Consider the following 12,242-nt stretch of genomic DNA (forward strand, 5'->3'; position numbering starts at 1 on the left):
CCTCTTCTCCGCTTGATCTCTGGCTTCCCCTGGCTTGGTCCTTGCCAGTCTTCTCCACTCGGGCCCTCCCAGGGCTTCCCAGACAATGTGCCTGAGGAGCCAGGAGTGGCTTCCGAGAAAACGATCCCTTGGCCAGGGTGCCTCGGTGTCCAGGCTGTTGGCCCACAACTGAGCAGCCAGTTCTGCCAACCCTAGACTTGCCCAGAGACATCATCCCTAGCAGCTTGGGCCCCGTCATGGAGAAGGTGGGGAGGCACTGTGGGCCTCCCTCTGCTAGAACCCCTCTTGCAGGGGTGTTAAAATTCCACCTATACGCCAATGGCTCCCAAGTCTCCCAAGTCTCTGACTCCAGTCCTGACCTCCAGACCACTACTCAGCATCTCCAGCTGGATGTCTCAGGCATCTCAGGGTGAATGTGGTCAAAACAGAACTCTCAGCTGGGATCTACCCCACTGTATTCATTTCCTATTGCTGTTGTAACAAGTGAGCACAAACTCAGCGGCTTAAAACAACACAGACTTATCATCTTACAGTTCTAGAGGCCAGAAGTCTAAAGTGTGTCCACAGGTTTGGGTTCCTTCTGGAGGCTGTGGGGGAGAATCCATTTCCTAGCCTTCCCCAGTTTCCAGAAGCCACCTGCATTCATTGGCTCATACGGCCTTCCCTGCATCATTCCAACCTCTTGACCTGTCATCACGTCCTCTACTTACTGACTTTCCTGCCTCCATCTAAATAGGACTCTGAGACTTCCCTGGAGGTCCAGTGGCTAAGACTCTGCACTCCCAGCGCAGGGGGCCCGGGGTTCGATCCCAGGTCGGGGAACTAAAATCCCACATGAGGCAACTAAGAGTTTGCATGCCACAACTAAAGATCCTGAATGCTGCAACTAAGACCTGGCGCAGACAAATAAATAAATATTTTTATATAAATAAATAGGACTCTTGTGGGACTTCCCTGGCAGTCCACTGGTTAAGACTCTGCACTTCCACTTCAGGGGGCACAGGTTCGATCCCTGGTCGGGGAACTAAGATTCCCACATGCTGTGCAGCATGACCAAAAAAAAAGTAAAATAGAACCCTTGGGACTTCCCTGGTGGCGCAGTGGTTAAGAATCCGCCTGCCAATGCAGGGGACATTGGTTCGAGCCTTGGTCTGGGAAGATCCTACATGCCGCGAAGCAACTAAGCCCGCGAGCCACAACTACTGAAGCCCGCGCGCCTAGAGCCCGTGCTTCTCAACAAAGAGAAACCACCGCAATGAGAAGTTTGTGCACCGCAACGAAGAGTAGCCCCTGCTCGCTGCAACTAGAGAAAGCCCGCGTGCAGCAACGAAGCCCCAACGCAGCCAAAAATAAATAAATAAATATAAATACATTTATAAAGAAAAAAAAATAGAACTCTTGTGATTACATTGGGCCTGTCGGGATTATCCAGGATAATCTCCCCATCTCAAGATTCTTGTATAGAACTATTTTTATTTGAATGTGGCACTAACCACCACCATCGTTACTATGACAAATCCCATCTCAAGATTCTTAATCACATCTTCCCTTTACCATACAATGTAACATATTCACGAGTTCCAGGAATCAGGATGTGGACATTTGGGGGGCGGGGGAACTATTCAGCCTACCACACCTACCCTTCCATACCTGCTACTTTCCCAGTTTCCACCTCTCCAAAAATGGCATCGCTATCCTTTTAGTTTCTCGAACTATTGGCTCTTTCTTCAAAACAGACTCATAGGGGCTTCCCTGGTGGCGCAGTGGTTGAGAGTCTGCCTGCCGATGCAGAGGACACGGGTTTGTGCCCAGGTCCGGGAAGATCCCACATGCCGCGGAGCAGCTGGGCCCGTAAGCCATGGCCGCTGAGCCTGCGCTCCGCAACGGGAGAGGCCGCGTCAGTGAGAGACCCGCGTACCGCAAAAAAAAAAAAAAAGACTCATAATCTGAGCACTTAGCACTTCCACTGCCCGGTCCCTGCTGCTGCCCCCATTCATCTCTTGTCTGGACGATTGCAGTAGCCTCTTTGCTGGCTCCGTGCTTCCCCCCTTGCTCTCTAAGGTCTGTTCTCCACCTGGCAGAAATGATCTTTACAAAATGTAAATCAGATCGTGGCATGCCCCGGCGAACGGAATAAAGCAGTTTCTTGCTAACCTCTCTGACCCAGTCTCCCACCTCTCTCTCTGCAAGCTGGTCCCACCTCTGGGCCTTTGCACTGGCTGTACCTCTCTGCCTGAAACACTTTTTCCCCAGATCTTTTTTTTTGTTTTTGTTTTTGCTGTACGCGGGCCTCTCACTGCTGCAGCCTCTCCCGCTGCGGAGCACAGACTCCGGACGCGCAGGCCCAGCGTCCATGGCTCACGGGCCCAGCTGCTCGGTGGCACGTGGGATCCTCCCGGACCGGGCACGAACCCGCGTCCCCTACATCGGCAGGCAGACTCTCAACCACTGCGCCACCAGGGAAGCCCTCCCCCAGATCTTTGAATGGCTGTTTCCTTGTTATCCTTCACCTCCACTTAAATGTCACCACTTCACAGAGGTCTTTGCTGATGGCCCTGTGCCCCAGTCACTCCCTGTTATATTGCCTGTTTTTATTTGCCTCTTATCAAACACTGTCTGAAATTATCTTGCTTATTCATGTGTTTCTTATCTAGCCCCTTCCTGCCTGGAATGTCGACTCCCTGAGAAAGAGTCTTGGTCCCATGGCAACCTCACTACTGCAACAGTGCCTGCCACGTGGTAGGACTCAGTAAATATTTGTAGAAGGAATGAATGAGTAATTCTATCCACAAGACTTCATATTGAATTTTCACATTAAGATGTAGCCTGGAACTCCAAACTGAAATTGCCAACACATCACAATACTAGTCTTGAGATCTCACCTCTGTCCTTTACCCTGAGGTCTAACCTCACCATCTACTGGACGCTTCCCTTCCCTGACCCTGCTTTAAAGAAGAGGCGGACAGTTTCTCAACGCATCATTCCCTGTTCTAAGGAGGTAGCAAGTTAGAGGTAGAAGAAGTCCTCAGGCGGACTAAGAGTGCAGTCGGAGGGAAGGATGGTATTCCGACAGGAAGAACTGCCCACGCTCTCCTAGGGAAAGGCTGCCGAGTCCCATTTTAAGGCCCATGGCAGAGGGAGCTCCAAGCGATCCCTAAACCCGAGAAGAGTAATAAGTGTGTGCTCCTTTAAGAGGAGGGCTGGAAAAATGGAGGGGGCGTGGCCATAAGAGAAGACGCCCAACCCTGAACCGGGTGGGTTAGGTAAGAAAAGACCAGCCCCTTCCGGTTACGTAATCCTAGCGAGATGGCGGCCCCCGGGGCGGTAAGTGAACGGAGCTTCTGGAGCCCCCCAATTAATGTCCGCTCTGATTTCAGGGCCTCTGTCGGCGCCCAGGGACCAAGTAGCGAGGGGGAGCAGGGGGCCTCTCCCGCTAGGCCTGGAGCTGGGCGCGGAGACGTGTAGCCGTCGGGGGCCGGGAAGGATCGGTGAGGCTCCAAGGCCGCGGAGGAGAGAAACCAGTGGCAACCAATGGGGAAGCAGCGCGTGCGGTCCGAGAAAGCGCGCCCAGCCAATCAGAGGGAGAGATCCGACTGCGAGCTCCTGGAGCCGAGGGGCTGGCGAGAGTGGGACCTGCAAGGGATGAGGGTTTGGGAGGGATTGGCAGAGAAACTGGGATTTGAGGTGCAAGGGTAGGGAACCAAAGGTGAGGGAAACTCATGGGAGAGTTAGAAATTTTGATGGAAAATCAAAGGGATGATGGGGGGTGGGGGCAGGATCCAAGAGGTGAATTTGGGAATTCTAAGGGAAGGACCTAGGGGAAATTAAGGGGAGGATTTGCCATATTGTGGAGAGAATTTAGAAGGAATTGGGCAAAATCAAGGAATGGACCTAGGAAAACTTAAAGTAAGAGGTTGGGAACTTAAGAGGAATTTTAAGGGAAAGTAAGGATTTGGGCAAAATTATCGGGAGAACTTGGTTAAAGCAAAAAGAGAAATTGAAGCAGACTAAGAGAAAACTTTGGAGGCGAAATTGAAGGAAGAGTTTGGGAGCTTTAAGAGATAAGCTAAGGGTGGTTTGGAGAGAAATTAAGATTATATTTGGGGGAAAGGAATGCGTTATTCAGGAAGTCTGGTGGGATTTGGATAAAATTAAGGGGCGAATTTGTGGGACATTAAGAGTTCAGATAATAGAGGTTTTGAGAGAAAGTGAGGGCTTAGGGGGAAATTAGGGGGAGAATTTAGGAAAACCAAGACCGTTTGGCCAAATCAAAGAGAATTTAAGGTTGATTAAGGGGAGGAACTTGGGGGAAACATGGGGAAATTTTATGGATCCGAAAGAATTGGAAGTTCTAAGAGAAGAATTAAGTGAGCAGGGAAGCACTGAGGAGGGGAGATTTGGGAGCAAAAGCAGGGGGACCTGGCTGTGTGTCTCACAGGAGGCTCCAGGCTCAGCCTCTCCTCCCCTCTCCTCCTCCCCAGTCCCTTCGCCTGGTGGCTCCAGTATGGAACAGGGGTACCAGCGGCATCCGTGGCCTGAGCAGGTCAGTGGACCCGGAGGGCAGTCAGAGGAAGGGGAGGACGCTGCTCCAGTTCCTGGCTGACCACTTCTATGATGTGGAGGCTGTGAGGGAGTACCTGCTCCAGAAGCAGGTGTTGAAGGTGCTCCGGAAAAATCGGTGAGAACCCCTGGCCTACACGACCCTGCTGTTCAGGCCTCCCCAGTCAGTGCCCACCCTGCCCTTGCCACTCCTGGCAGCCCTGGGGCTTCCAGTGCCAGCCTTGCCCACTTTCATCTTCGTCTCCAGCCCACACACTTCCCAAGCTCTCCGGCTCACAGACGCAACCCAACGCCCATCTCTTCTTGGAGGTCTAGCTGGTACTTCAGACCTAACATGGCTTACCCTTGGTTTCCCCCGTAAAAAGTCTTCTCACCCCCAAGCCTTCTCCATCCCAGTCAACGGCACCATTGCTTACCCAGTTGTTCAGACCACATTCTAAGGAATCCCTGATTCCTCTCTTTGCATCCCTTCCCTCCACATCCAGTCCATCAATAAAATACCAGAATATCCCAAATTTGCCCGGTGGTCGGTCACCTCCTCGCTGTTTATAGCCTGGTCTGAGCCCTTTCATTTTATGGTTCGATTACTGCAGTCATCTCCTAACTGGTCACCTTTTGCCCCCTATTATAGTCTACACAGCAGCCAGAGGACTCTTAAGAAAGGGAAACAGATAACATTACTACTTTGTTTAAAACCCTCAAATGGGGCCTTCCCTGGCAGTCCAGTGGTTAAGACTTTGCCTTCTAATACAGGGGGTGCAGGTTCAATCCCTGGTCGTGGAGCTAAGATCCCTCATGCCTCATGGCCAAAAGACCAAAACATAAAACAGAAGCATTACTATAACAAACACAATAAAGACTTTAAAAATGGTCCACATCAAAAAAAAAAAATCTTAAAAAAAAAAACCCCTCAAATGGTTTCCAACCGCAACTAGAATAAAAGCCAAACTCTAAGGCCGAAAACCTGGCCCCTACTGAGCTCTGTGACCCCTACCAGGGACACCCCTCACCCCCGCTAGCTCAGTGTCCTTATTGCTATTCGTTCAACCATCGTAATTCAAGCCCTGAGCCTTTGCACTAGCTGTTCCCTTAGCCTGGCAGATTCTTACCTTGGCCTCTGCATTCCTTCCCACACTCAAATCTCTGCTCAAGTGTCACCTCTTCCAAGCAGCATTTCTTAACACCCAAATTAAATTAGCCTCCTCTATCCCTACCCCTGACCCAAGCCACTCCTGGTCTGTCCCTTGGTGTTAATTTCATCACAGAATTGACACTCTGCAATTTGTTTTTACTTCCCGGTTACCTGTTTCCCCGGTGAAATAACTTCACAAGGGCAGGGACACTTATCTGCCTTTTGATTACCACTGTCCCCCGGTGCCCAGCACTTCACAGGCCCTCAGTAAATATTTGCAGTCTTTCCTGCCTGCCAGTCTCAGTCCTGTGCTGTGGACTCTGACCCTCTCAGCTGCACTGGGGCCTGGCGAGGGGTGTGGTGTTCCCAAGGCTCACCCTCGGCTACTGTTCTCCCGGCAGGTCCTCCACCTACATCAAGGAGCGATATGGCCCCTACGTCGCAGGTGCCTATTTCATCCTGAAGCAGGGAGGCGCAGTCAAGTATGATGGCAAAGGTGTCACAGTGGGGCTGGGGGAGGCGGGAGAGCGGCTGTCTAAGCCCCGGGCTCTTCAGTCAGTCAGACAGGCTTCCGTGCGTGCCCTGGTCTCTGCCCGCTCCTGGCTGTGTGGCTGGGGACTTGTTCCTGACATCTGTAAAATGGGATGGTAGTTGTGTCTAACCTACAAGGTGCGCTGTAAAGATTCAAAGATATTTTGCAATCTGGACACTTGTCACAGGTCACAGGCTGGCTTAGCACGTGGCTCAGTCGGCGTTAGTGCGTCTTCTCCTTCCTCCTTTCCCCTCCTTTTTCTTGCCTTCCTCCTCCTCCCTTTGTTTTCCCCTTTACTTTCCTTTTTTGAAAACAATTCATGTAGGCTTCATCTGTCCCTCATCTTGGTTCCAAGTAAAATTTTCACTTGGTTTGAGCGCTTCCTCCAGCACCTTCCTTAGAAATGATGTACCTGTCTGAAAACACCTCAACTTTTGCCCATCTACAAGGATTCTTGTCGTATAGCTCTTTTCTCTGTTCTCAGTAATCTCTTCGACCCTCAACTTCCAGGTATGTAAAATTGGCCAGATGTTCCATCTTTGATGGGGTTGTCAGGGGATCCAGTGAGACCAGACACGTAAAGCCCTTAGTACAGGGCCTGGTGTGTAGTGCGTGTGCCATGTTCTCTTATTACGGGGCTGGGAGTGTTCTCAAGAGGTTGGTGGCCTGGGGGACCCTGCTGACACTCCCTCTCCCCCCTTCCAGGTTTCAGGACAAGGAGTGGATGCGGCCAAATGGGCGTGGTCTCTCTGGTGAGCTCTGGAAGCTCCGGGAGGTGCCTATAGAAGCTGTTGACGCCAGCGGCTGTGCCATCACCTACCAAGGCCTGGACAACCTCTGTGAGTGGGGTGTGGCGGGGACGGGTGGAGGTGGGCAAGGTCTGCGCTTTCCCTTTCGTGGTGGGCCCCAGAAGGACCCTCAGTGCCGTCTGCCCTCTTCCCTGCAGTGGCCCTGCAGGAGCTCCAGTCCCTGTCGCTGCAGTGTTGTCCCCACGTGGATGACTGGTGTCTCAGCCGCCTCTACCAGCTAGCCAACTCGCTACGAGAGCTCTCGCTGGCCGGCTGCCCCTGCATCTCTGAACGGGGCCTCGCCTGCCTCCACCACCTCCAGTGAGACCTCAGCTCAGGCTGGGCCCCCAGCCAGGGAGGGGCGCTCTTGGGCACTTCCCACATCCCTGCCTCCACGGTGGACCTAGAGCGTTTGCGGTGGGTCAGCACAGATGAGTGGCACAGGGAGCCTCTAGGAGGATGGGAGGACTCCTAGCCTGCCTTTCTTTTTGTTTTAATGAGACCCCAAGAAATTTACACTGTTGCAGAACCACAGTAGGAGCCAGAGGTGTCTGTTTGTAATGAACACGGTGGGTCTCACGTAGTTGAACAAAGATTTTTATTAGAAAGCTAGGGGTTAACGTGGGGGTGGGTACGCTCCCATACACCCGCTGCCACAGACACCATCCTCATGCGTGTCCTCACGCCCCAACCTTGCCTCCTCAGGAACCTCCGCAGATTGGACATCTCTCACCTTCCTGCCGTGTCCAACCCAGGCCTCACTCAGATCTTGGTGGAGGAGATGCTGCCCAACTGTGAGGTTCTGGGGGCTGACTGGGCCCAGGGCCTCAAGTTGGGGCCAGAGGAGCAGTCCCACGACACAGCCAGCAGCCCCATCCCTGCCTAGCCTTTGGCCCCGTCCGTGTGGAGCTGGGTCTCAGCTGGGCTGTGCTGAGAGGTTAACAGCTCACCCTTCTTCTAGCTTCCAGTTGGGTTCATTCAACTCGGGGGGTCGGGCTAGGATCAGAGGCACTGGCAGGTCAGAGGCAAGAGGAGTGAGGTGGCTTGTCCCCTACCGCGGGGGTGCTCTGGCTGGCTGCACCCTGGGGTGAAGCTCGCAGCTCCTGTCAGCCTGTCAGGCAGCCCTTTCCACACCATTCTCTCCTTCCCAGTCCCAGGAACCCCCGTCTCCTGCCTCTTCAGGCCTGGGGGAGGTAAGGGCTTCTGGCTGCAAGTAGCCTCAGGGAGTTGCACTCTCCCTTGTGGTGCTCCCACAGCGCGCCCACCTCTGTGTCAAGAAACTTCTCTTGACTTTTGTCAGAGAAACTTCTCGACTTTTCTCAGAAGACTCTTGTAGGATTATCTCACTTGAGTGTGCTACTGTTTCCTGCCAGGACCTGACTGATACAGCAGGTGCTATGGGCATTTTATAGGGATGGTTCTTCCCTGTGTGGGACGACTTAAGCTCACTGCAGGCTGAAGCATCCCTGGGCCACACCCACTAAATGCTGGGAGCATCCCAAGCCCCACAGTGTTCTCGCCGACTCAGCTCCAAATTCAGCTGGCTTGTTTGCTCTGAAAATTGATCTGGGCCTTTGAAATATTTTTCCTTTGCTAAGTGGCCTGATAAGGTTTGCCAGTAGAGGGCGCTCGAGAGACGTTCCTTGAGAGAGGCAAGGCTTTTGCTTTCTGGTGGCACTCAGGAGTGCCAGCTCAGCGGCCCTGCAGCACATGACTGCCCCGCGCACCTGCTTCCTGAAGCGTCAGGTGGTCAGCAGCTTCCCCGGCACCCACCACCCCTGACCTGGCAGTTCTATAGAGCCTCCACTGACGCACCTCCCTGTGAATGCCTCTCCACCACACCCCTGAAGGTGGATTTCCAGTAAATTCCAAGGCACCTTACCAATGAATCTCCCTCCTTATTTCACTTTGCTGTGAAAGTCATTAATTCTCTATATTAAACTTTTCCCTGTTCAAATTACCGTATGGTTTTTCTTCTCTCCAGACTGGATCCAAACTGATAGAGCACTGGCATTTGGAGTGTTCCCAGAGATAAACACACAAAGATGGGATTTGGGGCTTGGTTTCATCCCGCCTTTGGCTTGAGTGCATTGCTAAGCTCCTCGGCAGTGGGAAAGGAGACATTAGAAATCCATGGGCTAAACGTCCATCGACAGATGAATGGATAAAGAAGATGTACATATATACAATGGAATATTAGCCATTAAAAAGAATGAAATAATGCCATTTGCAGCAACATGGATGGACCTGGAGATTATCATACTAAGTGAATTAAGTCAGACAGAGAAAAACATCATACGATATCACTTATATACAGAATCTAAAAAAAAAAAAGATACAAATGAACTTAAAAAATAGGAACAGACTCATTTAGAGAACCAAGCTTAAGGTTACCAGGGGGGAAGGGTGGGGGGGAGGGATGGACTGGGAGTTTGAGATTGACATGTACACACTGCTATATTTAAAATATCAATAGATAGGGAATTCCCTGGTGGTCCAGTGGTTAGGACTCCCGTGCTTCCGCTGCTGAGGGCGCAGGTTCAATCCCTGGTTGGGGAACTAAGACCCCACAAGCCGCGTAGTGCGGCCAAAAACATTTAAAAAATAAAAAGTAGATAACCAACAAGGACCTAATGTATAACACAGGGAACTCTGCTCCATATTCTGTAATAACCTAAATGGGAAAAGAATTTGAAAAAGAACAGATACATGCACATTAATCACTTTGCTATACACCTGAAACTAACACAACATTGTTAATCAACTATACTCCAATATAAAATAAAAATTAAAAAACCCCCAAAAATCTAAGGCATGCAACCGCATCATGAAAACGCTATTGCCTGGGGTCGTGATGAGGTGCCAACTGAAGCCTTGTGCCCTGGGAGGCCCTATGGCTGCTGCACTTGATGCTGTGGCAGTAATGACAATTCTAAAGATAGGGCCAGGCAGGTTGCCTGGAGTGCCCAGCTCAAGTCACCCCTTCAGAATTGGAAAGCTCCCATGGCAGTCCCCTACCGCCCCCCAAAGTTCTTACTTGTAGATACTGCTGAAAATACAACACAACATTTGGGTTTTCGAGTTGCTGAGTTATGACAGTTGAATTCCCAGTCTTGACAAGTTTCTCATAAGAAAGTGAGGGCACTGGTAAACAGTGGGATCCAGAAATCTGGAATCGGGTCATCTGGTTGGACCCAAAGGAAAGATGATCTCGAACTCCCAAGTCACTGGGAGCCTCCCTTACCCGTGTGAGGAGACCACCAGCTATCCTGCTCACAAGCATTCCCTGCTGCCACTAGACCCACAGATGCCAGGGGTCAAGTCTCAGCACGCTCCAGAGGACAGGTGCTCACTACGACCCAGAAGGGAACTGGTCTTACACTGAAGGGCAAGACTTGCAGACAGATGTAGAGGCAACTCTGGGGAACCTGCACAGCAGTGGGTTCTCAGGGTGTTAGGCCAGTGGATCTTACACTGCATGGGGCCAAGTTCACCGCTAGGAGGGCACTTACTAGAGCTTCTGGGTATAACAAGTTAGCCAGTGCAGCTGGCGTGGTCCGGACAGCTTGCTTAGTTGGCTGGCCGGCATTTGGACTCAACAGTGACCTACAGTTACTAAGGCGAGAAGCCAGAACCGCCCTCGCATAATCTGGAGAGGGAGATTCAAAGGCTGGGGGAGACAGGAAGGTGGGGTGCTCCGCTTTCAGCCCGCACACCCACCCGACCACGCTCCACAAGAGGGCAGCTCTTCAGTCATTCTCGACGTTCCACTTTACCTTCCGGCTGCCGAGCGGTTTCTCTCTCCTGACTGGAGCATTTGCAGACTGAGGCACGCGGCCGCTCGGCCCCCGGTGGAGAAACCTCCGCGCCCTGGGAGAAGCTAGATGAGCCGAGTCGGGGGGCCTGGACGGCCCCACCCCGGCCTGGGGGGAAGAGGGCTTGGAGACCCCTTCCAAGGTTTCTCAGGGCCCGGCCCCAGCCCCCTCTTGCTTTTATTCCATCAGTATTCCCCACCTTCTCCATACCCTCGTCCTCCATCTGGTCCCATGGGCTCCATTATTCAATCCTGGGGAGAGGGAATCAGCTAGACAGATGATCAGCTGCTGCTGCCCTGTCCAGGACAGGGTTCCTGAGGTGATCCGGGCAGTTCCCAACCCGGGTGGGGGTGAAGGGGGTCAGGCCGGGCTCACTGGGGGGCCCTGCGTCCCAGCCCAGGCTCCAGGAGCTCTGGTATGAGGCGGCCCCACCTGCCTGCCACCCCAGACAGCTGATGCAGCCCAAACAGCAGACGCCTCCGGAGGGCTGTGACGGAAACACCGGCAGACACCCTCTCTGGTCCCGGGGGGCCGGATGGGAGTGTCCCTGGAATCACCATGCCTGCCGCTGTCGGCAGAGCCAGGGCCTCAGGGCGTGGCAGAGCCAGGGCCTCAGGGCGTGGCAGAGTCAGGGCCTGCGTGTGGGACCAGGGAGGGAGGGAGGAGGCACAGGGGTCAGCGCAGCTCCAGGGCTCCTGGTGCCCCCCACCGCCCCGTTCACTGCCCTCTGGCTTGGCCCCCCCTCCCCCCACCCCTTCCATCTGCTCCTCCCCGGCTCCTCTCTGGGTCTGGCTGCCTCTGCCTGGCTCTGGCTCGGTTGGCAGACTCCCTGCTCTCTGCTCCCACTCCGTCGTCCCTCCACCTGCCCCTGCACATCTCTCCACCCTCCCCCACAAGGGCTTCCCTTATCTCTCGCCAGCTGTCTCCACCTTCCCGTCCTATCTCTCTCTTCTTGCAGCTCTCTCCTCTGGGCCTTCCTGAATCTCTGCCGCCTGTCTCCTCCCTGCCTGCCCCCCGGGGTCTCCCTGGCTGTCTCTTCTTTCTCTGCAATGTCGGTCTCTGCCTGTATCCCCTCCTCCCCACCAGCCCCCTTCCCCATCCCCACCCTGACTCCGGGCCACACACCCCCCCCTCTGGCAAGGTCACCCATGCCCTTTCAGCACAGTCACACACACACACACACACACACACACACACACACACACACACACCCTCCTCCCCCGGCCAGGCCCTGCCCCTGGCCTCCAGCCTGGCCACTTCAGGACTCTGCCTGCCCTTGGGCCATTCTGACACTTCCCAGCCCCTCGGCCTCACCCTCCCTTGGACTCTCTCCCAGGCCCCCTGGTTCTCCCCTCCCCAGCCTGTCAGCTCCTGGTCTCTGCAGCCACCCCTGCACCTTTCCCGCTGTCTCACCA

General features: G+C 53.5%; 1 protein-coding gene across 4 annotated transcripts in view; it reads left to right on the forward strand.

Annotated features, from left to right (window-relative positions):
- The window catches only part of DMAC2 (distal membrane arm assembly component 2), a 25,188-nt gene extending 16,674 nt beyond the window's left edge, over positions 1-8,514 (forward strand). The window contains exons 1-6 of one of the 4 annotated variants that reach the window (XM_060130843.1): positions 3,298-3,324; positions 4,482-4,678; positions 6,094-6,174; positions 6,930-7,063; positions 7,171-7,333; positions 7,718-8,514. In XM_060130843.1, the coding sequence (XP_059986826.1) occupies positions 3,307-3,324; positions 4,482-4,678; positions 6,094-6,174; positions 6,930-7,063; positions 7,171-7,333; positions 7,718-7,898 (774 nt within the window). In that variant the 5' untranslated portion in view covers positions 3,298-3,306 and the 3' untranslated portion in view covers positions 7,899-8,514. Of the gene's footprint in view, positions 1-3,297; positions 3,325-4,481; positions 4,679-6,093; positions 6,175-6,929; positions 7,064-7,170; positions 7,334-7,717 lie in introns of those variants that run through there. The other 3 variants (XM_060130840.1, XM_060130844.1, XM_060130841.1) reach the window with 3 other exon arrangements.
- The last annotated feature ends 3,728 nt before the right edge of the window (positions 8,515-12,242 follow it).

This window comes from Lagenorhynchus albirostris, chromosome 19 (genome assembly GCF_949774975.1).
Source record: "Lagenorhynchus albirostris chromosome 19, mLagAlb1.1, whole genome shotgun sequence".
NCBI lineage: Eukaryota > Metazoa > Chordata > Mammalia > Artiodactyla > Delphinidae > Lagenorhynchus > Lagenorhynchus albirostris.